Source organism: Schistocerca gregaria, chromosome X, assembly GCF_023897955.1.
Source record: "Schistocerca gregaria isolate iqSchGreg1 chromosome X, iqSchGreg1.2, whole genome shotgun sequence".
In the NCBI taxonomy this organism is placed as follows: domain Eukaryota; kingdom Metazoa; phylum Arthropoda; class Insecta; order Orthoptera; family Acrididae; genus Schistocerca; species Schistocerca gregaria.
In genome coordinates, this window is record NC_064931.1 from 785492319 (window position 1) to 785519412 (window position 27094).

The window sequence follows — 27094 nt, forward strand, 5'->3', positions numbered from 1 at the left end:
TACAAAAGTTAATCAAGCAGTTAAAGTGAAAGTTTCTTTACAAAATCCTATATTCAGAAATATAATGTTAACAACAGAGTACAGCGTAACTAATCTTGATTAAGTGAAAGCCACTTCATAAAATTACATGCCATGAATAGTCACAGTAAAAGTATAATCCATAGAATTTGTTCACTACACACACAGGACAATTATATTGGTTACATCTGGAATAACTAATATCTTTAAATGCATCTTGTAATATTTACTTTGGTTTTAAATAAAGGACTTTTAAGATTATTCACAGATTATTGATACAGAAGCAAATGTAGAGAGATGAATGCACTGAAAATATAGTTATGGGATGAAAGGTTAAACTGAACTCAGCAACAATACTTAGATGTGAATCAACTTTGATTGGTACATATAACATTTTCCACAACATTTACTACTGATTAACATTTCAGCACATTTGTTAAGTGTATGAAAAAACATGTATCCATATATATTATTATTGCTTCCTTGTCTGTGGTAGTTTGTTGATTACAGATTTCCCCAACTGCTGCATTTCATGTGCAATACAATATTCAGCACACAGAACCTGGAAAACATATTTAACTAATTTTATAACAATAACCACACTCTTTTTTTCAAATGCAGCAAAAAGTGATGTAGTGGAATACTTACATATATGGAAAATTTTATAAAGACTACTTTATAAGAAAATATATTTTAGGTAATTAGTTCACTGAATATTTACAATACAGAATGTTAAGTCCAACAATGTTTCTAAAAGTGTGGACAAAATAGTGTAATGAAAGTCTTCTATTAGTCCTAAATCTAATAGGTCACACATCTAAATAGGAATAACTGGTTAAAACAGTTTTTAATAATGTAGAAACACTCTCTGGGTTACCCACTACATTTTTTCTTTTGCAAACAGATAATCATAGAACAAGGCCATGAACAGTAATATTGAAATTTTAAATAAAGAGTCAACAAGTACCAGTACTGGAGGAATTAGACACATGTACCACCAAAATAAATGAGGTAAACAAGATTTAGAACACCCAAAATGAATGTTCCTCTGATAGTTACTTACATGTTTAAGATGATGGTCTCTTATATTAAAGTCTTATATTAAAGATATCTGATGTACCACTCATTCCACATCCTTGAAAGCAACTTGTTTGTCATATATGTTGTCTTAAGAATGTATAGAGAGAACTGGGCAGCAATGCTCAGCTTATTGTATGCAGCACAGTTTTGTGACCATTTTCTGTTTCTGCATACATTATACATTTTTATCCTAATGGTGTAATAATTCCAATGTGTCTATATCATCTACTTAATCCATGTACTATCAGTCTTTATTTTAATTAGTTTATAATTTCTTTAATTTTTTCACAGATTATGTATGCTTTTCTGACATCTGTGGGGGCACCGAAATGTGCACATATTGCCATGCATAACTTTCCTTATAGTATCTCTTCCCATACTGGACTAACTGTATGTTGCATCACTAGACATGACTAGCTTCATGGCCTTTTTTTCTTTTTTTTTTTTAAAAAAAAGCACCACTGACTAGATATTCTTTGGCTGCATATTCTTGCGTATTTAATAACATCACCGGTTGTATACTTCCAGAATTTTAGTAGTAGTGCACTCTTTCATTCTTTTTCCCAGTTTCAGATCTAAAGATGTACATCAAACAAAATTTGTGGTAAACACAAAAAGAACGAGGTAAGTGAGCTAGATCTTCCTTTCTCACTATACGGATAGAAGTTACAGTTTTCCTATGTCTTCCCTTAGGAAACAGTTTGGAATATTTCACAACAATATACCGAGATGAAAATGAGAAACCGGGTGTAAGTGAATTTTCAAAAATATGTATGGGTGATTTTTTCAGAGAAGGAAATAACTGATTTCTATCTGATACAACATGTCTCCCAAAATACGATGCCCATTCAAAGAATTCTGCAACATACGTAAATTTGCGCCAGTGGTGTGTTGGAGGGAAATGTGGTTGGCACTCCTGCACATACCTGTGTTTCATGTATAACTTCTGGATGTTTCATTGTTGTATGTCGGTCAGTTATTGTGCACTGCTGTACTGAACAGAACATTATGTCACACAGTTTGCAAATTTGGAGATGAAAGAGTTAGAGGGTCAATGCGTCTGCATTAAATTTTGTCTGAAACTCACAAAAACCTTTACAGAGACACAGCAAATGATGCAGGAGGTCTACAGCTATGAGTGCTTAAGCCATAGTCAGTGTTACAAGTAGTTGAGATGATTCAAAAGTGGCTGGATGGGAGTTAAAGGTGACCCTGAAGAGGGGCAGCAGCCTTTTCAGTAGTTGCAGGGGCAACAGTCTGGATGATTGACTGATCTGGCCTTGTAACATTAACCAAAACGGCCTTGCTGTGCTGGTACTGCGAACGGCTGAAAGCAAGGGGAAACTACAGCCGTAATTTTTCCCGAGGCCATGCAGCTTTACTGTACGGTTAAAAGAAGATGGCATTCTCTTGAGTAAAATATTCTGGAGGTAAAATAGCCCCCATTCGGATCTCCGGGTGGGGACTACTCAAGAGGATGTCGCTATCAGGAGAAAGAAAACTGGCATTCTATGGATCGGAGCGTGGAATGTCAGATCCCTTAATTGGGCAGGTAGGTTAGAAAATTTGAAAAGGGAACTGGATAGGTTGAAGTTAGATATAGTGGGAATTAGTTAAGTTCGGTGGCAGGAGGAACAAGATTTCTGGTCCGGTGAATAGAGGGTTATAAATACAAAATCAATAGGGGTAATGCAGAAGTAAGTTTAATAATGAATAAAAAAAAGGAGTGTGGGTAAGCTACTACAAACAGCATTGTGAACATATTGTTGTGGCCAAGATAGATACGAAGCCCACGCCTACTACAGTAGTACAAGTTTATATGCCAACTAGCTCTGCAGATAACGAAGAAATTGAAGAAATCTATAATGAGATAAAAGAAATTATTCAGGTAATGAACAGAGATGAAAATTTAATAGTCATGGGTGACTGGAATTCGAGAGTAGGAAAAGGGAGAGAAGGAAACATAGTAGGTGAATATGGATTGGGAGTAAGAAATGAAAGAGGAAGCCGTCTGGTAGAATTTTGCACAGAGAATAACTTAATCATAGCTAACACTTGGTTCAAGAATCATGAAAGAAGGTTGTATACATGGAAGAATCCTGGAGATACTTAAAGGTATCAGATAGACTATATAATGGTAAGACAGAGATTTAGAAACCAGTTTTTAAATTGTAAGGCATTTCCAGGGGCAGATGTGGACTCTGACCACAATCTATTGGTTATGAACTGTAGATTAAAACTGAAGAAATTGCAAAAAGGTGGGAATTTATGGAGAAGGGACCTGGATAAACTGACTAAACCAGAGGTTGTACAGAGTTTCAGGGAGAGCATAAGGGAGCAATTGACAGGAATGGGGGAAAGAAATACAGTAGAAGAAGAATGGGTAGCTCTGAGGGATTAAGTAGTGATGGCAGCAGAGGATGAAGTAGGTAAAAAGACGAGGGCTAGTAGAAATCCTTGGGTAACAGAAGAAATATTGAATTTAATTGATGAAAGGAGAAAATATAAAAATGCAGTAAATGAAGCAGGCAAAAAAGATTACAAACGTCTAAAAAATGAGATCACCAGGAAGTGCAAAATGGCTAAGCAGGCATGGCTAGAGGACAAATGTAAGGACGTAGAGGCTTATCTCACTAGGGGTATGAAATATACTGCCTACAGGAACATTAAAGAAACCTTTGGAGAAAACAGAGCTACCTGTATGAATGTCAAGAGCTCAGATGGAAACCCAGTTCTAAGCAAAGAAGAGAAAGCAGAAAGGTGGAAGGAGTATATAGAGGGTCTATACAAGGGCGATGTGCTTGAGGACAATATGATGGAATTGATAGAGGCTGTAGATGAAGATGAAATGGGAGATACGATACTGCGCGAAGAGTTTAACAGAGCACCAAAAGACCTGAGTCGAAACAAGGCCCCAAGAGTAGACAAAATTCCATTAGAACTACTGACAGCCTTAGGAGAGCCAGTCCTGACAAAAGTCTGCCATCTGGTGAGTAAGATGTATGAGAGAGGAGAAATACCCTCAGACTTCAAGAAGAATATAATAATTCCAATCTCAAAGAAAACAGGGGTTGACAGATGTCAAAATTACCGAACTACCAGTTTAATAAGTCACAGCTGCAAAATATTAACGCAAATTATTTACAGACGAATGGAAAAACTAGTAGAAGCCGACCTCGGGGAAGATCAGTTTGGATTCCATAGAAATGTTTGAACATGTGAGGCAGTACTGGCCCTATGACTTATATTATAATAAAAATTAAGGAAAGGCAAACCTACATTTCTAGCATTTGTAGACTTAGAGAAAGCATTTGACAATGTTGCTGGAATACTCTCTTTCAAATTCTAAAGATGGCAGGGGTAAAATACGGGGAGTGAAAGGCTATTTACAATTTGTACAGAAACCAGATGGCTGTTATAAGAGTCGAGAGGCACAAAAGGGAAGCAGTGGTTGGGAAGGGAGTGAGACAGTGTTGTAGCCTCTCCCCGATGTTATTCAATCTGTATATTGAGCAAGCAGTAAAGGAAACAAAAGAAAAATTTTGAATAGCTATTAAAATCCCTGGAGAAGAAATAAAAACTTTGAGTTTCGCCGATGACAACGTAGTTCTGTCAGAGACAGCAAAGGATTTGGAAGAGTAGTTGAATGGAATGGACAGTGTCTTGAAAGGAGTATATAAGATGAACATCAACAAAAGCAAAATGATGATAATGGAATGTAGCTGAATTAAGTCAATAAATAGTTTAGACAAGAACAGAATAGATGCTTTCAAAATGTGGTGCTACAGATGAATGTTGAAGATGAGGTAGGTAGATCATGTAACTAATGAGAAGGTATTGATTAGGATTGGGGAGAAGAGAAGTTTGTGGCACAACTTGACTAGAAGAAGGGATCGGTTGGTAGGACATGTCCTGAGGCATCAAGGTATCACAAATTAAGCATTGGAGGGCCGCGTGGAAGGAAAGAATCATACAGAGAGACCAAGGGATGTAGGCTGCAGTAGGTACTGGGAGATGAAGGAGCTTGCACAGGATAGAGTAGCTTGGAGAGCTGCATCAAAGCAGTCTCAGGGCTGAAGACCACAACATCAACAACACGTGAGTGTGACAGAAGCTTTAGAGACACATATCCAGGCTAACCCAAAATGGAACGTACACCTGAATAATGTAAATAAAAAGTTAAATAAACTTTCATATGTTGAAATAATCCTCTCACAAAATAAAAGCCGTGCATCAGTAGCCACAATGTACCACAGTTACATCCATTCACTGCTGATGATGGAATTATCTTTTGGTGGAACTCTATATGTAGGAGAAAAATATTTAAGCTAAAAAAATAGAATAATAACACATACTAAACACAAAGACTCCAGTAAACCAATATTTAAAAGTCTCAGTCTACTGCCCCTTCCTTGTTTATACATCTACAAAGTGTATTAAAAGACGAAAATATATTTAAGTGTAATTATAATTTCCACTAATGTGATAATAGAGAAAAGCATTCCTGCATGTCAATACAATGACTACAAAAATTTCTAGAGGGGGAGTGTATCATATGGGGAGGAAAATAACAATTATTCCTGTTCATAGGTGAGGTGCAGAAAAGGCGTGATGCAGTTCATAGTGGGACAGCTCATTTTCATTGGGGTGGAAGCGTTACAGAACCAGCACATAGTTCATGTATATCTTGTCAAGTGGGGGATATTGAAATAATTTGTTAGAGTAAAAATGAAGTGTCTATTGTTAGTTGCAAAAGACAAGGTAAGATATGTGTAAATGGAGGAAGCAAAGTTACAAAAATGCCTTCAAGGGGAATCACAGTCTGTTCGAATATGGTAATAACAGAGGGGCAGGTTTCGTTTGTGGAGAAATTGCTAATGGGACAAAAGGAGGTAAGAGAATGCAATAATGAAGAGATCAAACCAGAATTGTACTTCTAGCAGGTCAAGGTACATGGTTCATAATCTAGCTTGGACAAATTGGGTAAGAGAATGCAATAATGAAGAGATCAAACTAGAATTGTACTTCTAGCAGGTCAAGGTACATTGTTCATACTCTATTTTGGACAAATTGGTAGTAGTGGCTAGTTGTTTTGAGCAGGGGAAGTTTACATCAGCAAGGAGGAGAGAATTAAATGGTAGTTGTTTGTTATGAAATAGAACAGCATGTGAGACAATGGGATCTACTTTCCATGTGATCACCACAATTTTTGGGATAACTCACCTGACTATCTTGTAGCTGCATTTATATTGGCTACAGGGGCCTATGGAAGTGATACTTGCTGAAAATCCAACCAACTAAAATCACACTATAGGGATGAATTAATGCAATCTATAAACATGGTTCTGAACCAGAAGAGGGGTGGGAGGGGGGCGGTGAGTCTCCCTGAAAACCTGCAGCACATAAATTTATATCAGGAAAAAAGGTGCCAGGAAGAGACAACATTGACTATTGTCAAACCAACCGCTGCAAGAACACTTGTTCCACTGAGTGTAGTCCTTGTTTTGGTACATAGAAGATGAGGCAAAAGACTGAGTGCAGACCCAGCCATTGTTTGGATTCCAGTGGATTGGATACCTTGAGAGTAGATGCAACAGAATGAGGATGAAAGCACAAATGACTAGTATTAAGGATAATTTGTTCATTCTAGCTTGTAACTTGTGAATAGAGTGTTAGAAGTTATTTTACAAGAAACCAAGTAATGAGATAAGTTCCATGGTGTGTGAGATAAGAAGCAAGGCAAGGGGTTGTGTAGGAATGTGTAAGAATAAGAGATAGGGTTAAGGAAATCAAGTGTTAGAATAATTCTTCAGAGGCAAACAGGTCCAAAAGGGCCGGTCTAAAGGATAACTTACTTTGGTTCACCTGAGAGGCTCAGTCTCGATAAACGGAAGGACAAATGTAGCATATCGTTCATATTCAGTTAGAATAGTATACTGGAGTGGAAATGAGTTGCAACACACTATTATATGTTATGTGTTGCAAGATGGTTATGTATTGCAAAGCAAAACTTGGCCAACAGGCATTGTGAAGCAGAGACAGCTTGGTGCAATATGACAACAGCTGATTCTGCAGTATACTTGCAGAGGGATGGAGGCCTTTCATCATTTGCCACCAAGAAAGTGTATAGCATATGTGCCTTAAATCCAAAATGAACATAGTCAGGAGTGTATAAGTACTTAGCAACTCATTTACTAAATTATTCTTGTCTCAATATCACAGCCTACCCCACGAGCCTGTGACACCCATAGCGACATCCTGGAATCGAATACAAGGTCCGCTGCTCAACCACGAAACAGGGGAGCCTGCCCTGTGTCACAAGGGAAATGCTCCAGCAGCAAGGAGCTGCCCACTTGCTGGAGGAAGGTCATGGCTATCGTCTGCTGCACCATCACGCCGTCCTTGGGATTGCAGCAAGAGACATTGCTAACAGCAGCATTCCACTGACACCACGCTCAGCCCTGCTCTTTGCACTGTCAGCAATTCCAGACATCTATTGTTTAGCATGAGAAGCAACTGAATGCCTCCACCAAGCTGTCCCTGATGTACTATGGCAATGGACTATAATAAAGAAGTTAACTGAACAAATCCACTGCCATTCTGACATCTCATTTCAGTCTCCATGGCAGACAATCAAAGGGTCATCTAACACCGCTTTAAAGACTCAATTCTTCTTTGCCAGCACTCAAAAATGTATATGTCTATTATAAATGCATACTAATTACAGAAATAATTAAACAGAATCTGAAATTTGAATTTCTGGAAATTTATTGCTATGTTTTTATGAAAACTGTGGATAAAAGTGTGCACTCAAAAGCCTGGTAATTAAAATAGACGCAATTCAAATACTATACTTGTATTGCAAATTACAGTACTTTACAATACAGAATGCTTATGATTTCTACATTTTACATTGTTATTGGTTATTTAATAGTTCTTTATTTTAGAATTCTATGAAAATCTTCCTATTCTAGTCTTTAAGTAGCAGCAATGAACAATGTTACAATGAGCTGACATTCATGAGGCAATGATTGAAGTTCATTGAGAGCATTCACCTGTATTCAAATAAATCGTCATTTTCATCCACATATTTAAGGTAGTCACCTATTTTCTGATAATTATGGAGGTACATATTTGCAAGACAATCATCAATTAGGTCATCTTCGTGAGTCAATATTCTTTAGCTGAAAATTTACTTTGATACTGTTGACTTGATCATGTAAAATAGTATAAGCACTTGGCAGTTCATCTACTGGGCACAAAATACATTGATTCAGGCAAATAACATCAATAAATTAGACATGTATACCAGAAGAAAGAGCAATGTATGTTTAACATGGTGAATTAACTATTAGAAAGCCTTATGCAACATATCTTTATAAGTAGGCTTTCTCAGGATAGTTACTGCATCTCTTCAAGAGAATAAGTGTCTTGAGAGGAGGGTATAAGATGAACATCAACAAAAGAGAAATGAGGATTTTGGAATGTAGTCGAATTAAGTCAGGTGATGCTGAGGGAATTAGATTAGGAAATGAGACACTTAAAATAGTAAAGGAGTTTTGCTATTTGGGGAGCAAAATAACTGATGATGATAGAAGTAGAGAGGATATAAAATGTAGACTGGCAATGGCAAAGAAAGCGTTTCTGAAGAAGAGAAATTTGTTAACATTGAGTATAGACTGAAGTATTTGTATGGAGTATAAACATGTATGGGAGTGAAACATGGACAATGAATAGTTTGGACAAGAAGAGAATAGAAGCTTTTTAAATGTGGTGGTACAGAAGAATTTTGAAGATTAGGTGGGTGGATCACATAACTAATGAGGAGGTATTGAATAGGATTGGGAAAAGAGAAGTTTGTGGCACAACTTGACTAGAAGAAGGGATCGGTTGGTAGGACATGTCCTGAGGCATCAAGGGATCACAAATTTAACATTGGAGGGCAGTGTGGAGGGTAAACATCATGGAGGGAGACCAAGAGATGAATACACTAAGCAGATTCAGAAGGATGTAGGTTGCAGTAGGCACTGGGAGATGAAGGAGCTTGCACAGGATAGATTAGCGTGGAGAGCTGCATTAAACCAGTCTCAGGACTGAAGACCACAACAACAACAACAACCATCCACATATACAGTTTCAAAGTGAAAGAAGATCCCAGCTAAAGAAATCACAAAGAGAATGAAAACTCCCATGTACATCAGTGAAGAATGGGAAATATGGTGCTTAAATGGCTTGTGTATGTGATGAGACTGGAGGATGAAGGATTACCTAAAACATGTTAAGTTGACAACATTCAAAGAAAATAAACAGAGGGAGATACTGAGCAGAACAGAGAAAAAGGATCGAGATGCTTAACAGGAGTTATACAAAATTTTGCATTGAATTCTGCTGCATTCAGTGGACCATACAGGTTAACCATGCTTATATGCGTGCATTGACTGCAAGTTGAAACCTGACCACCAGATTTGTTAATTAGTATTTATCACCTCTGGAAGATTCTCGAAATTTCTTATGTCTGTACATACTGGAACATTCAACATTTGTATAAACAGAACCATGCTCTGTCCAGGAATTCAGAACTAATCTGTCTGTGCACTGGTGTCAGTAAAACACACTTTTTTGTGTGTTGTAACTTGCTGGTAGTTATGGTGTAACATTATTTGGTGGAGACACTGGATATCATAGAACATCAACATTACTGTGGCTCCAATCAAGCAATGTAAAGGCCGTCGCCAACAGAGGCAGGAACCCAAATTCAAGCAGTACATCATTTCTTCAATCCATATATTCAGGAGACCAATGGATTTCAAAACAGTAGTAAGTCAGCTGCACATCAGACATCCATCAGTGTTTTTCACTAACACTACTCACAACTCAATGAAATGGCTAAAAGTATTCATTCGAGTCGGTAAATAAAACATGTGAAATGACATCATGGTTGGCAAACGCATACTTCTACTTGGACGGTACAGCCCAACAGTGGTCCAACAACAACAAAGAGAAAGGCAGTAGCTGGGACAAATTCCAGGCAAAACTGAAGAAGAAAATTTGTGACAATCAGCAGCATGTCTGCTTAGCAGAAGAACATTTCAAGAACAGGGCCCAATGTCATGGCAAAATGACACAGCCATACATACAGAACGTTTTGGTCCATCCTACTTTGTGAATCCTAATACTGAGAGGAGCAGACCAAATGTCACACATGATGAAAGCAGTCACAGAAGACATGTACTAACCTCTTCTCGTGAAACGTGTCACAACAAAAGAGGAATTCATCAAGTGGTGCCAGCACTGTGACCTCTCCTCTCTCATACATCAAGTTACAAGGGGAGAGATGCAAAATTTTATGACAACCAGAAATATTGCACTGAGTAAACAAAGGATAGCAGCCAAGACTGCCGACCGCATACATCAGAACGTAATAGAGAACACTGAAGAACAGGTGTACCAATCCTTAGCATCACTCTTTGACACTGGTTGAGTAAGCCATGAAGAATGGACTCAGCTGACTCAGATTTATGCCAGAGCCGTCAAACGACAACACAGCATCTGATAAACACAGGTAAACAATCTCCTCCATCTAGTATAAAAGCCAGCACAAGAATATATTTGGTGGATGGAGGACAACATACCAGTATGTCTTCACTGTGGATTGCCCTGTGCTACCGTACACTATTGCAGGGAAAGTACACAAATGTTTGACGACTGCTTTCCTGGAAGATGTCATCCATCACATCGCTACCATTCATGCCAGTCAACTGCAGATGGTTATAGTCGACCTGTATCCTGGAGGAGGTTGCTCCCCAACTCATCTGAGCATTTTCGCTACAGAGGTAAAAGTCACTCATCTAGCCATCTCATCAATGACAAGCCCGTCTAGACTCTAGTCGACTCTGGGACATTTTTTCCCATAACGTCGAATGCTTACCATTACCAGCTCAAGAATACTATGTTTTGTGATACAAAGCAATGTGCTGAATGTCAAAAATGGGAAATATGTACAGTCAACTCGAACCTGTATTGCAAGAATAACTATCAATGATAGCCTATAGCTCTTAGAATAGGTAATTTTACCGGAATGTAGTCATAATATTATTCTTGGATGGGACTTTTTCTAGGAGGCATCATAACCAGTCACAAACTGCAAAATCAGAGCTACAGGCTGAAGAAATTATTCCAAAAAATATACATATCAAACAATGCTCTGGAAGTTAGTTAACTGTAAAAGATATTGTTACCCCACCATTATCAATTCGACGAGTTCCAGATATCACCTGAGATGCTGTGTTAATCAATGAAACTTTTGTCTATTGCAAAAAGCTACTTAGGCACACAAAAGCAACAACGATAACCATTGTAGGTGGTTAAGGAGAACTTTGGGTCACTAATTGTCGAGACTACTTACAACTTAGCAGTAAAGGTACATGCATAGGAATAGACAATGCCTATAGGAAGGGCAGCTTAATCTCATTGATGAAGAATCGTACCCTACAGTAGTGGGAAAGTGCGGCACAATCACGTTTTATTAGTGTGGGTTTCCTACATCAGGGGCAGGTATGCACTCAGGGATAAATCTATTGTTCTTTGATTGACAGGTCATCAACCTATTGTTCTCCTTGGACTGACAAGTCCTTAACCTGTTGTTTCCCCGCCCCCTCCCACTCCCCCTCAGGAAACCTACAACCCGCCCCCTCCCCCAGCCTGCTACAGGTACACTTGCAGTTCTGAGTTATTGGAGTAGCCCCCCTCTCACTCATATGAATTTGAATGACTATTTAATTAAATTGATCAATTAATTAACCCCTCCCCTCTGGTAAACCCATCATCCCACCCCTCTCTCCCTGCCCTCCCCATACCTGGAAATTGGTGACTGTGGTGGAGAGGAAGGATCTCACAAAGGGAAATTCAAGGATATATTGTTTACTTATTAAAAAAATCAGTTTGCAGAGGTTGGATTTCTCTTACTCATCATTATCTGCTGTTTGGAAAGGTGCAGGTCTTGTAAGGAGTAATTAAATTGATCACCCTTATTTTTACTCCAATTGTGGAAGGAATACCTTCATGAAACACAATCACATGTAATTTACAGTTAAAAATCTTTTAATCACGAAGCAATCACCACCCGCCATGCCCTGCCCACAGAAGTGCACAGAATACCACTGCAAATGCTGCCAAGAGTCGGGATACACCAGCGGCCCCCCCGCGAAGTGATGACATGGCTGTCAGTTGCCAAATCATGTGCAGGTGTCACTTCAGGTCCCGTAAGGATGAGGTGACAGCATCTCTTTCATACATACACCTGAGAAATAACTGTTCAAACACGCATTCACTTAGGCACCAGTGATGGCACAATGACACTTAGCTGCGGGTCCAGCACCATGAGAGATGTTTGCATAGCACCTCACCCTAGCAGACACAGCTAAAAGGTTCTCAATGCTATACTGACATCACTTGTCTCTGTAAATAACAGAGAAGTCTCCCTCTGAATGCACTATATAAATCTCTTGCAATGCTTCCCAGAATAATACAGGGTGCATTCGCAATAGTGATCCTAATGAGACAGCCATCTCATATGCGAGGTGCCTCCGGCTGCGTACGTGTTTACCCAGCCACCACGCTTACCTGCAAGAGCAGTGGAGACCTAATTGTCAAGTGAGAGAAATCAGCATAGCGACTAACCCACACAGGTGCACTAAAAGGTTCTGGATGTTATACTGATGTCTCATGTCTATGTAAATAACAGCCAAGTCTCCCTCTGGACCCACTATTGAAATCTTTTGCAATGCTTCCCAGAAGAACACAGACAGGATGCACTCTTCCTTGCGACCCTAACAGGACAGCCAGTCCATTACTTATCTGCCCCTTCTCGGATTTTGTGAAGTGTCGCAGAAATAGTTAATGGTCTCTTTTGTTGTTATTGTAGGAAGTTTCGTGATGTCTCAGCTTCTCTACATGGAAATTTTTATCCTAACAAGACTTGTATACAAAAATAGCCCTGAATAACACCAAATGCATTCTTCTTGATGATCCTAATGGGACAACCTGTCCATCACTGAATTTAACCATCAAACTGTTGCTGCTGCTGATGTGGGAGCACCGTCCGCCATTGTTTCCTGCAGATGAGACTTTCAGTGGCAAAGCTATTTTGTACAGACTGCTATATTACATAGACAGTTAAATTCCGAAAAATTGGTCTATAGATCATAAAATACATCCCACATACTCACCGTGACACAGTGCAGCGCTGACAGAGGACATAAACATTGTCCATGACCACAGCGGCGGAAGTGAGTATCAGCCAGAGAGAGGCTAGCCAGCTGTGGACGAGCCCCCACCGCAGTATGATCTGAGTAGTAGGAGTTCGAATGCTGTCAATACTCCCAGTGCAAACACACATCATATTGAATTTTCACAAATTTCTGCAGAGTATACATGTGACACATGCATTTCCGAAGGCAACTCAATGCAAACTGGGTATTAGTTCACTAATTACCCATCCACGGGGAGCCAAGAGCCAAACTGTCATAAGTTGGAAGCTTTCCCAGACTCTCTGAACTGGTGTTCAAAGTTCAGAACAAAGGCATCTGCTGAGATGCTTTTTCCGGCCCCCACCTGCTGGCTTGCTGATGTGCTTTCTACTGCCATCGCCAGATGCACAAGAATATTGGGAACCAACCACATATTTATCAGTGTAACTACAATTAAATATTAGGATTGCTGCTGCAGTCTGACACTGAGCAATGTACTGGAAATGTCTCCTCTTGATGCCCGTGGTTCTGGAATGAATCTCAGTATCTATAGCTCACATAATTTTCCACATAAAAAAAAAATCTTTCATTCCCCTTAACAACTATCAATGTGCTGAATCTATACCTCCCTCATGATAGGACACTGAGCAGTGATCGCCAGACTCTCGTACATATACCGCAAAGACTGTTGTACAAAGGCTGGTTCAGTTCCTCTCAGCCCAAAAGTGTTGCTGTTTCTGGCCCCAACTTGCCTGCCTGCTTGCTTGCTTTCTACACCCATCTCCAGAAACTGGACTTACAAGAACACATGTATTTTCACATGGTTTGTGAGAATATTATAATATTTACGCAATACTTCTCGATATCAACCATATAGCAACATTGGTTGCACAGCAGTATCACTTGCACAGCATAATTCTGAAGATATAGACAGGAAATTATTTCTCTAGAAACCAGAAACTTAAGTGGGGTGCTGCGTGCTGTAAACTCCTGAGTAACTAGGAACTTATCCCATTTGTGGAGATATTTACGTGAAAACTGGAAAAAAATAGAAGAAATTGATATTTCCACTCGCGAATACCGATTTCGGTGATGTAACAGATTACATCTGTGACACAAGCACATACACAGACATACAGAAAAAAGAGCAAACACACTGCAAATGTGCAATATGTGTGTGGAGATGACTGCATGCAATCGAGTACAGTGCTATACTATGCAACCTGATCAGAAAAATAGTGCATTTGCACTAGGTGTTGGCAGCTGTACTACATTTACTAGCAATTGAATTGGCAGAAGTGACATAAAATCGATAGAATTGTGTAAGATGATGGAAAATACATATAAATTGAGGGAATATACACCAAAATGCAGAAAAACTGGGGAAGTACATGCGTGTCTTCTGGCTGGTCCAGAACAATTTGTACATGGGAGCAAGTGAGTGACAGTAGAAGAAATCAGAGAAAACATTGACATGGAAGCGAAGGGAACCAGGGAAACAGTCACTTTTTTTTCCTTTGAGTCAGCATTCTACTGTGTGTCTATTGAGGTAACATGCAAGTTGACTATATTAGTGTATTTGACGCTTTCCAGGAAAACAGAGAAGCATCTGCCTCTAATCTTACATGTATCTGCATTAAAGGTTAACAGAGAATGATCGATTGAGATGGAGCTGTAACAAGAGATGATTTAATGGTAGACACATGATGCATGTCATTTGACCATTTTCTCCACTGTTCCATCAGGAAGTGTCAGCTGCATAACACAGCCTGCATTCGACTCATATACAACCACATGTTCTGTTTGCTACTTAGGGCACTGTCTACATGTGGTATAAAATCGAGACTTCAGTTTCATAACCAAGATGATTCTAAGTTAGCGAAAGATGTTTGTGAGACTCCACAATCCCTGTGTAGATGTCTGCTTGACAGATGTGATGTTTACATAGTTAGTGGCCGCATGACGTCTAATTTCACATGTTGGATGCCACTGCTATGTGTTTATCTGTTGCCTATTACTGCCATCGGTATAGAGACAGATAGTAAATTACGCATTACGCTCGAGGTGTTAGAAATTTGAAGATCACTGTCTGGTATACTTTCATGATGTATATGTGCGAGAATTAACAATGAATGGACATACTGCACAGTCATCTGTCTACATTCGCAATAGTGCTCACAAAGTAGAGGAGGGGCAGTTTATCGATGATACTGAAACCGGGAAGCATGCTGTCATATCATTGGTCGGTGTTGAAATTACTGTAAAATTGCTAAAATTGTTTACACTATTAACTGTGATGTTTATTATTACAGTACACCAATGGTGTCTTTTCCATTCTATCTGTCCACTGGTACGCTGTTGGCTACCATGTAATGGTTCACTGACATCGCTTTTTTGAGATGGGCAAAGTGTCTTGGTGGAGGGCACCACCTTCTGGGTATGGCTAGCACCAAAACGTACATGACTGCAATAAGGGGCATCAGTCGAAATGGAACACAGAGTCATCAGTTAACCCATCACTGTAACCATTGAGTTTAAATGTAGAGGTCATCAATCACCTTCAGAGGTCAATCCACAACCAGATAGGGAAGGGCAGGGAGAGAAGGGAGGGGGAGATCAGGGGGTTAACAGAGGGGGAGGGGTTAATTAACTGAACAATTTAATAAAGTAGTCATTCAGATTGATAAGAGTGACATGTAGGTATTTGAGTAATGTAGACTTGAAAGTGTAACTGTAGCAGTGAGGGGGAGGGGGTGGGTTATTGGATTCCTGAGGTGTGTGTGTGTGTGTGTGGGGGGGGGGGGGGGGGGAAGGAGTGAGTGGAGGGGGGAATGATAGGTTAAGGACCTGTCAATCAAAAAGAAGGATCCTTTTAGCAGAACAATAGGTTAAGGATCTCTCAATCAAAGGAGAACAATGGGTTAGCGGTGTGTCAGTCAAAGGAGAACAATAGGTTTGTCCCTGAGTGCATACCTGCACCTGATGTAGCAACCCGAACTAAAAAAAATGCGCTCATGTTGGCCTTGTTCCACTACTCCCCACTAATATTACAAGGCACAGAGAGGTGGAAACTACTATCGAACTGCAAATAGGATCTGGCCAGACCAAGGAACAACATTGCCATATTTCACCTGTTCTGCAGTAGACTAGCAGACTTCATGTGTTTCCATGTACGGAGACCAAATGGCAAAAGGTAAATCACCGTAACAACAGTGGGGATCATACACTAATTAACCAGCACTCATAGAGGGTGTCACTGGCTGAACGATGAGTGATTCGGGATGAAGTGGAGAAGATGCAGCAGGATGACATCACTGAACATTCAGAGAGTCCACGGTACTCCTCTGCAGTTTTTGTGAAGAAGTACGGCACATGGGGTTTTGGTGTCAGCTACTGCCAACTGGAGAAAATCATGAAGGAATGGGTCTACCCACTGTCACATATTATTAACACTACAGACTGCTTGATAAGAGTGAAGTTTTTCTCTGTTACGGACAGCCAGTCTCTCTAGTGGCAAATCACAGTTGATGATGTTGACAAGGAAAAGATTGCCTTTATACCTCATTATGGCCTATGGGAGTTCAAAGTCAAGCCATTTGGACTATTCAACACACCAGTCATCTGTTAATGAGGGATGGAAAACCTTCTTCAACACATTAAATGGGTAACATATCTTTACTATCAGGATGACATAAAAAAAAGATAAAAAAAAGGTCCCTAAGCTGATTGACCATCTGTTAAAATGTGTAAAGACTACAGGTCTATGCCTGGCTTAGAAAGAATATGTTTGTCAGCCAAGAAATAGAAAACCTTGGGGCACATGGTGAATAGCAATGGAGACCATCCCAACCCTAATAAAATAAGAGCAGTCACAGATTTTCAGACTTCTCAACAGATTCTTGATTTGAGAAGATTTCTCAGAGTGTACTCATATTATTAGTGATGAATAAAGGAGTTCCGTAAAGTAGATTCGATTAGATTAGATGTGCTTTTCTTTCCAATTGATCCATAGTGAGGAGGTTTCTGGGATGTGGAACATGACAGTAAACAAGAATACATGATAAGTATTTACAAAATATGATCAGATATGCTAATGTGCTTCCACAGGTCCCATATCAAATTGCCTTAATCCTATTTACATTAAGTAGGTATAAAACGTCTAAGCAAATATTAAATTGCTGTTGTAGCCACACATCATCAAATTTAAAAAAATGCATTTTACAGTACAAATTTATAATGATCACATTGCTGCACAAAATTTGTTCAGAAATCAGATTGTAAGCAATTTATATTATGTGATAATATTAATAACATACAGGCATCAATCAGTTGGTTAAGAAATTAATAGATGGAGTAGCAGGAGTTGTTCAACAGTAAACGATTTGCACTCTTCACATGTACATGTTCACACTGAACTGCATGTAATATGTTTTTTCAAGTTTTAGTGAGAGAGAATTGGCTAGGAACTATTTATTAATGTCGTTTGGCATTAAATTAGTAAACTTTTCTAAGGCTATACTTGATTTACTATTTATTAGAATGTTTGTGTCATCTGCAATTGAAACAATCTTAGCAACTGGTAATGTTACTGATGAGAGGTCAATGATATGCAGAAGAAAAAGTAATGGCCCTGAGATTGAACTTTGGAGGACATCACATGTTATTGCTTTCTAGTTGGATGTTGCCTGATAGCTTAATACACCTCTCTGTCCCATTGATACCCTTTGTTTTCAGTCAGAGATATAAGATTTGAACTATTTTGCAGTAAATCCTGTTACACTGTAATATTCTCATTTACTTAAAAGGATATTGTGATTTACATAGTCAAATGCTTTTGACCCATCACAAAATGTACCAACAGCCAGTAATTTATAATCTAATAAATTAAGTGATTCTAACTGTATGTGTAGAGAGGCTTTTTAATATCAGAACCCTTTAGAAATCCGAATTGTGATATGGATAATAGTTTAGTTGTTGTAAGGTTGTTAAGAAGATGATTATATGTAGCTTCGAAGCCTGCTGTGGAAAAGACTTTGAAATATTTTGGAGAAAAGACTGAGCTGTGAAGCTGGCCAATAGTTATTTGCATTTTCAGTGCACCATTTTTGAATATAGGACTCATGTTAGCTGTTGGAAAAGGTTCCATTTGATAAGGATGTGTTTGCTAAATGCATTAGTGGTTTTATTACATAATCAGAGGACTTTTTAATACTTAATCTGGCACGCTGTCAAGCCCACATCAGTGTTTGTTTTTGAGTACCTTATTATTTGCCTTATATCCCTGTCTCTGTGACTGCTTGAAGGAACATAGACTTCAGACTAGCATTTAAATAATTTGGTAGGCAAGCACATCTGTATTCATACTAATTTTGGAGTAAATGATTTGCTATATTAGTAAAATATGCATTGAACTTATCAGTGACCAGAAACTGTCAAATATGCTATCTATTTCAGTTTCTTCCAATGTTTCACTTGGCAATTTAATACTCTGATGTTGTCATCACTGAACGCTCTTTGTTGAGTTGTGCAGTTGGTGTTTAGTCTGATAGACTGGAGCTGAGTTTCATGACCACTATAACACATATTTACAGGTTTAGTGTTACAGTTAAGATCGCATAGTCTTGTAAAAATTTTGTCAGCAGCAGTTTTACATTCAGCAGTAATTTACAGTATCTCTGAACAAGAAACCAGTGATGGAAGCCTTGGAAATCACACAAAGGGAAATACTAAAAAAATATTATGGGACCAGTTAAGGAAAAAAATAAAGTGGAAAACATGACATAACAATGAATTTTGTATACATATTGAAAATATAAAAAGAAGAATAACTTTATATGGCCACATCTGAAGGATGAATACCAACAGACTAACAAAAAGGCTGTTGATTTACTTTACCAAATTAAAGATGCACAATGTATGGTGCAAAGGTGTTGAAAGGGATATGGGCAAACTCCACATTACTTCACAAGATAGTTAGGAATGGCCACTACTTATAATGAAATCACTGGAATCCAAACACTTGCATGAAGGACCCTAGAACACTGGAGCTACTTGAATGGAGCAAAGAACAGAGAAACACTAAAAGGTGATGAGAAAAATGTGCAAAAAAAGGAAAAACAGTTGAAATAACTGTAGTCCATAAAGGAAGAAAAAGTCCTTCAATGAGTTTTGAACTGACAGAAGACACAACCTTTTCATGCAGTGATGGGACTAGTACAACTACAACGATAAGACATAAGCCCAGAGAACTCTGTCATTATAAAATGGTTACTAAGGCATATCATTTATAATACTAAAGTTAACAACAGTCTCTAGCTTAGATACAGGAAATTATTGAAGAAAACTAAAATTGTTACCTTAACATCACACATAACATTTGAAGTATTCATAGTTTTTCAGTGAGATGACAAGGATTATTAAGTGAATTTAGCAGCATAATTTTATACTCTAAATACGTTAGTAGTCACACAGTTGTAAAATATTTCCTATGATGCTGCCCATTTAGAATTATGCAAGCAGGAATAAGAACATGCAGTAGTCTTTGTAAGTCTTTGTCTGGCATCAGGTGAGAGGTATTGTGCATCTTTCTGATTACTATAAACTGCTAGAGGACCACATGAATTGTGAGATTTTCTCAGTTACCACACTTCTTTCATCTTCTCACTGTCCATTTTCTTCCTTTCTTCCAACCAGGCTGTTCCAGTCCTTACTTCCCTCATCTCATTACTCACATTTCATCTACAGTACTTTGTGACTGAATGTTTCTTGGTCTTTTATACCTGAATCTCTTATAGCAGCATCCTTCAGATATTTTCTGATTTTGATTATCCCCTAAATGTTATTAATACCCTCTATATACTTAAACATCTGTTTAGGTATTGCATTCTCTTGATATGCCTGTAAAATGATGGTCAACATTTCTTCATTCTGTGTGCTATGTTACATATGTATTAAGTCTCTCACCTCCTACATACAGGAAAGATATTAAACCTCACAGAGGGCCCTTTTTTTTTTTTTTTTTTTTTGAAGTGCATCATGTCTCACTGAATCATTTGGGCAAGCTACTTTAGTAATTACTTTTCTAGTAGTAATATTCATCATTAGCTAACATTAATAAGTGTGCAACAAATTTGAATTAACAAATAAATTTTAATTATAACTGCATTTTGTGTACCTTGATGTTCTTCACTCCATATCTTATCTGACTAATTGGCATATCAGTAACTAGACTAATTCACATATCTGTAACTTTGTCATTTCTAAGCTAAAATTTTTAGAAATTGGTGTTAGAAGCATTACAGTTGGTATGTCTTTCTTACATTTTGTAGTTTTCAAAAATGTTATGTTGTAGTAATGCATATCACTAGGGCTAAGAAAGATACTGCATACAGGAAAATTAAAAAGAATTAAAAAAATTGGAGAACAGAGAATCACCTGTACAAATATCAAAAGCTCAGATGGAAAACCAGTCCTGAGCAAACAAAGGAAAGCGGAAAGATGGAAGCAGTACATAGAGGATCCACACAAGGATGACATACTTGAGGGTAACATTATGCAAATGGAAGATTACGTAGTTGAAGATAAGACGGGATATGATACTATGTGAAGAATTTGACAGAGTGCTGAAAGACCTGAGTAAAAAAACGGCCACAGGAATAGACAACATTCCATTAGAGCTACTGATAGCCTTGGAAGAGCCAGCCATGACAAAACTCTACCATCTGGTGAGCAAGATGTATGAGGCAGGCGAAATAACCTCAGCCTTCAAGAAGAATATAATAATTACAATCCCAAAGAATGCCGATGTTGACAGGTGTGAAAATTACCCAACTATCAGTTTAATAAGTAATGGCTAGAAAATACTAATACAAATTCTTTCCAGATGACTGGGAAAATTGGTAGAAGCCGAACTTGACTAAGATCATATTGGATTCCATAGAAATGTACGAACATGTGAGGCAGTATTGACCCTACGACTTATCTTACAGTATACATTAAGAAAGGCAAACCTAGATTTCTAGCATTTGTAGACTTGAAGAAAGCTTTTGACAATGTTGACTGAAATACTCTCTTTAAAATTCTGAAGGTGTTAGGGGTAAAATACTGGGAGCAAAAGGCTATTTACAATTTTTATAGAAACCAGATGGCAGTTATAAGAGTAGAGGGGCATGAAAGGGAAGCAGTGGTTGAGAAGGGAGTGAGACAGGGTTGTAGTCTATCCCCAATGTTATTCAACCTGTTTATTGAGCAAGCAGTACAGGAAACAAAAGAAAAATTTGGAGTAGGTATTAAAATCCATGGAGAAGAAATAAAAACATTGAGGTTCGCCGATGACATTGTAATTCTGTCAGAGACAGCAAGGGACTTGGAAGAGCAGTTGAATGGAATGGACAGGGTCTTGAGAGGAGGATATAAGATGAACATCAATAAAAGCAAAACGAGGATAATGGAATGTGGTTGAATGAAGTCAGGTGACGCTGAGGGAACTAGATTAGGAAATGAGACACTTAAAGTAGTAGATGGGTTTTGCTATTTGGGGAGCAAAATAACTGATGATGGTCAAAGTAGAGAGAATATAAAATGTAGACTGGCTATGGCAAGGAAAAAATTTCTCAAGAAAAGGAATTTGTTAACATCGAGTATAGATTTAAGTGTCAGGAAGTCTTTTCTGAAAGTATTTGTATGGAGTGTAGCCATGTATGGAAGTGAAACATGGATTATAAATAGTTAGGCAAAAAGAGAATAGATGCTTCCAAAATGTAGTGCTACAGAAGAATGCTGAAGATTAGATGGGCAGATCCTGTAAATAATGAGGAGGTGCTAAATAGAATTAGAGAGAAGAGGAAATCGTGGCACAGCCTGACTAAAAGAAGGGTCAGGTTCGTAGGACACGTTTCAAGGCACCAAGGGATTACCAATTTACTATTGGAGGGAATCAGGGAGGGTAAAAATTGTAGTAGTAGGCCAAGGGATGAATACACTAAACAGATTCAGAAGGATGTAAGTTGCAGTTGGTACTGAGAGATGAAGAAGCTTGCACAGGATAGAGTTGCATGGAGACTTGCATCAAACCAGTCTCTGGATTGAAGATCCCAACAACAACAATAATTAAAATCTTTCCAAAATTCAATGTTAACATCCTAGATACTCAGTCTTTCTCTACCAGCACTCAAAATTGTATACGTCTCTTATGAATACATACTAATTACAGAAATAATTCAAACAGGTGCTGAAATTTTGGTTTCTGGAAATTAATTGGTAGGTCTTTATGAAAACTGGGGAGATAAGTGTGAACACAAAAACTTGGTAATTAAAATAGAGAAAAGTATGAAAGTCATTTGAATACTATGCACATATTGGCTAATTAAAATGCTTTAATTACATGATGTGTAAACATAATGTTTATTATTTGTGTATATTATGTTGTTGTTAGATATTTAATAATACCGTATTTTAGAAACATGTGAAAATCTTCCTACTTCAGTGGACCTTCTTGTTTTGAAAATGAACATCATTGAAGTATTCTGTTGGAATAAATACTAACTTTGATATAGTGACTTAATGATGTAAAATTGTTTAAGCACTTAGCAGTTCATCTACTGGACATGAAAACCATTGATTCAGGCAAATAAGATATAAATAGGTGCACCATAAGAATGAGTATGGTATGTTTAACATGACGAATTAGCTACTACAAAGTAGCCTTATGCAAGATGTGTGCAGCATGTTTGTAAGCAGGCTCTCTTGGGATAGTTCACATACCTCATAAAGAGACTTCCAGTTCAGTACTTCCCACATCTTTGTAACACACGTTTGCTAACCAAACAAATCTGTGGCCATTCATGATGGTCTTATCTTTATATGTTCATTATCACCTATTAGTCCAAGTAAGTATGAGTCTGACAGAGTTGAGCAATATTCTAAGTTGGCTCACATGAGTGATCTGTGAGCAGTCTATAGAGTAATTGCATTTCCCTAGTATTCTTCCAATAAATCGGCGTCTGCTAGCTTCTTGACCCACAAGTAAGCCTATGTGATTATTCCATTTTATGGCCCTCCAAAGCATTACATCCACCCATATGTATGTGTTGACTGATACCATCTGCATTTAAATAGCCATTCTTCCTTCTCCATATGTGAATGGAACAGTAAAAAGCCCTAATAACTGGTCCAGTGGGATAAATGCTCTACAATGGACTTAACAGTGGTTTGCAGAGTATGGATATAGATGTAGGTGTAAATACAGTTCACGCCCCCCAAAAGTAAATGAAAAAAAATTGAATAATTTTCAATACCTCCACACAGATTGTTTATACTAAATCCTTACTTTAAGATGTAATGTGTGTTGGCCATAATATAATGCTGAGAGAGGTGTTGCTGTGGCTAAGGCAGTAGATTCATTAAAAGGAGAACTTAAGTTAAACCCCACATTTAGCACTCAGATTTCGGTAACCCATTATTCTTCTTATTCCATTTCTGCTAATATCAGGAAGGTTCCTTTGAAAAAAATACAAAAAAATTCAAGCCCTACCCTTGTTATGTCGAATTTGTTTCTTTGTTTCTTCATTTCTAATGGACTTCTCACTGATGAGACATTTGCTTTAAGTTACCTTCGTTCATTTTCGATACTGTCTGAAATGAGACACCAATCAAAGCAGTGGCTGGCAGATAAATTTGTGGTGCTATCTCAAAATGCATATTATCATGTTTAGCTTCATTTTTAATTTATCAGAATTACCAACAATGAATAACTGCTGTTGTAGATTTTGGGATGAAAGTAAGATGTACAACATTAATATTTATTGTAAATATTACATTTACAACTGCATTATTAGTTTATAAACCATTTTATGTTACTAACTAATGAGAAAATATATTCACATATACTCAGTCTGCATATGTTTCTTTTATTTTTTAAAAACTACTTAAGGTACTGTCTGCTCAAACTTCCATACAGACATGTGAGAGAATGAAGTAGAATAAAATGTAGAAAGTTATTTATTTAATGCCACATTTTCTAAGAAATACAACATGTTGAGTCCTTCTTAGGCCCCCATGATTTCTTGGTTGTTGATTTCTCCGATTCTTTCAGTTGGTCTGCAATGCATTTTTTAACACAATTGATCTGGAAAACATATATAACCGGCAGTATCACATTAGTCAAAACCTTGTTTCCAAACACAGAACTAAGATTATCAGCAGACAATGTCACACAGAACACAAATACACTTAAACTTTAGACTAATTCTCTCAAGCTTCCAGACACATCAAGTGGTTTAAAATCCATGAGCTTACAGCATTCAGTCATCATCAGTTTTGATTGTTGCTGGTGTCTTTATAAAGGCATGGTGTCTTTTGTGATGTCTGGTGCAATCTTCAACCTTCCTCTACATCTACATTTATACTCCGTAAGCCACCCAATGGTGTGTGGTTGTGGACACTTTACGTGCCACTGTCATTACCTCCCTTTTATGTTCGAGTCGCATATGGTTCGTGGGAAGAACCACTGTCTGAAAGCCTCCGTGCGCACTCGAATCTCTCTAATTTTACATCTGTGATCTCCTCGGGAGGTATAATTAGGGGGAAGCAATATATTCGATACCTCATCCAGAAACGCACCCTCTCGAAACCTGGCAAGCAAGCTACACTGGGATGCAGAGAGCCTCTCTTGCAGAGTCTGCCACTTGAGTTTGCTAAACATCTCTGTAACACTATCACGGTTACCAAATAACCCTGTGACCAAACGCGCCACTCTTCTTTGTATCTTCTCTATCTGCTTCGTCAGCCCAACCTGGTACGGATCCCAGAATGATGACATTTTCTAAGGACTCTCCCAATGAATCTCAATCTGGTACCCGCCTTACCAACAACTAATTTTAAATGATCATTCGACTTCAAATCGTTCTGCATGCATACTCCCAGATATTTTAGAGAAGTAACTGCTACCAGTGTTTGTTCCACTATCATATAATCATACCATAAAGGATCCTTTTTTCTATGTATTCGCAATACATTACATTTGTCTATGTTAAGGGTCAGTTTCCACTCACTGCACCAAGTGCCCATCCACTGCAGATCTTCCTGCATTTTGCTACAATTTTCTAATGCTGCAACTTCTCTGTATACTACAGCATTATCTGCGAAAAGCATTGAACTTCCGACTCTATCTACTAGGTCATTTACATATATTGTGAAAAGCAATGGTCCCATAACACTCCCCTGTGGTACGCCAGAGGTTACTTTAACGTCTGTAGACATCTCTCCATTGATAACAACATGCTGTGCTCTGTTTGCTAAAAACTCTTCAATCCAGCCACACAGCTGGTCTGATATTCTGTAGGCTCTTACTTTGTTTATCAGGCGACAGTGCAGAACTGTATCGAACACCTTCCGGAAGTCAAGGAAAATAGCATCTATCTGGGAGCCTGTATCTAATATTTTCTGGGTCTCATGAACAAATAAAGCGAGTTGGGTCTCACATGATCACTGTTTCCGGAATCCATGCTGATTCCTACAGAGTAGATTCTGGGTTTCCTAAAATGACATGATACACGAGCAAAAAACATATTCTAAAATTCTACAACAGATCGAAGTCAGAGATATGGGTCTATAGTTTTGCAAAACTGCTCGACGACCCTTCTTGAAGACTGGGACTACCTGTGCTGTTTTCCAGTCATTTGGAACCTTTCGTTCCTCTAGAGACTTCCAGTACACGGCTGTTAGAAAGGGGGCAAGTTCTTTCGCGTACTCTGTGTAGAATCGAATTGGTATGCCATCAGGTCCAGTGGACTTTCCTCTGTTGAGTGATTCCAGTTGATTTTCTATTCCTTGGACACTTATTTTGATGTCAGCCATTTTTTCACTTGTGCAAGGATTTAGGGAAGGAACTGCCGTGCGGTCTTCCTCTGTGAAACAGCTTTGGAAAAAGGTGTTTAGTATTTCAGCTTTAAGTGTGTCAGCCTTTGTTTCAATACCATCAACATCCCAGAGTGTCTGAATATGCTGTTTAGAGCCACTTACTGATTTAACGTCAGACCAGAACTTCCTAGGATTTTCTGTCAAGTCGGTACATAGATTTTTACTTTCGAATTCACTGAACGCTTCACTCACAGCCCTCCTTACACTAACTTTCACATCGTTTAGCTTCTGTTTGTCAGAGAGGTTTTGGCTGCTTTTACACTTCGAGTGAAGCTCTCTTTGCTTTCGCAGTAGTTTCCTAACTTTGTTGTTGAACCACGGTGGGTTTTTCCCGCCCCTCACAGTTTTACTCGGCACATACCTGTCTAAAATGAATTTTACGATTGCTTTGAAGTTTTTCCATAAACACTCAACATTGTCAGTGTTGGAACAGAAATTTTCGTTTTGATCTGTTAGGTAGTCTGAAATCTGCCTTCTATTACTCTTGCTAAACAGATAAATCTTCCTCTCTTTTTTTTATATTCCTATTAACCTTCTGATGGCTGGGCCCTTGCTATGCTTAAATGCAGTCTGTCATCTTTATCGAGGATGTTTTCCAAAGTTTATATCTTGATCACCTTTTTATAATGCTATTAGCCTGTGTAATAAAATATGTCTCATCAAATGAAATGCAGTGTCATGTTTTTAGAATGTCCTCACCTACCGCTGATTTCTCAGGGTACCACAGTGTTCTTCAATAGTACACACAGTGTGTCTGACATTAATCTATCCACATTCATGTAATATTTTATGTACTGTTGGAATCCAGAGGCCTACATCATTTTTGATGG

The 27094-nt window shown here is 38.2% G+C and overlaps 1 protein-coding gene across 1 annotated transcript in view; it reads right to left on the reverse strand.

The window, feature by feature from the left end:
* Positions 1-24361: 24361 nt before the first annotated feature.
* Positions 24362-27094, reverse strand: part of LOC126298539 (uncharacterized) — a 305895-nt gene continuing 303162 nt past the window's right edge. The window contains exon 3 of the mRNA XM_049989901.1: positions 24362-24471. Coding sequence (XP_049845858.1) covers positions 24364-24471 — 108 coding nt within the window. The 3' untranslated portion in view covers positions 24362-24363. The remainder of the gene's footprint in view (positions 24472-27094) is intronic.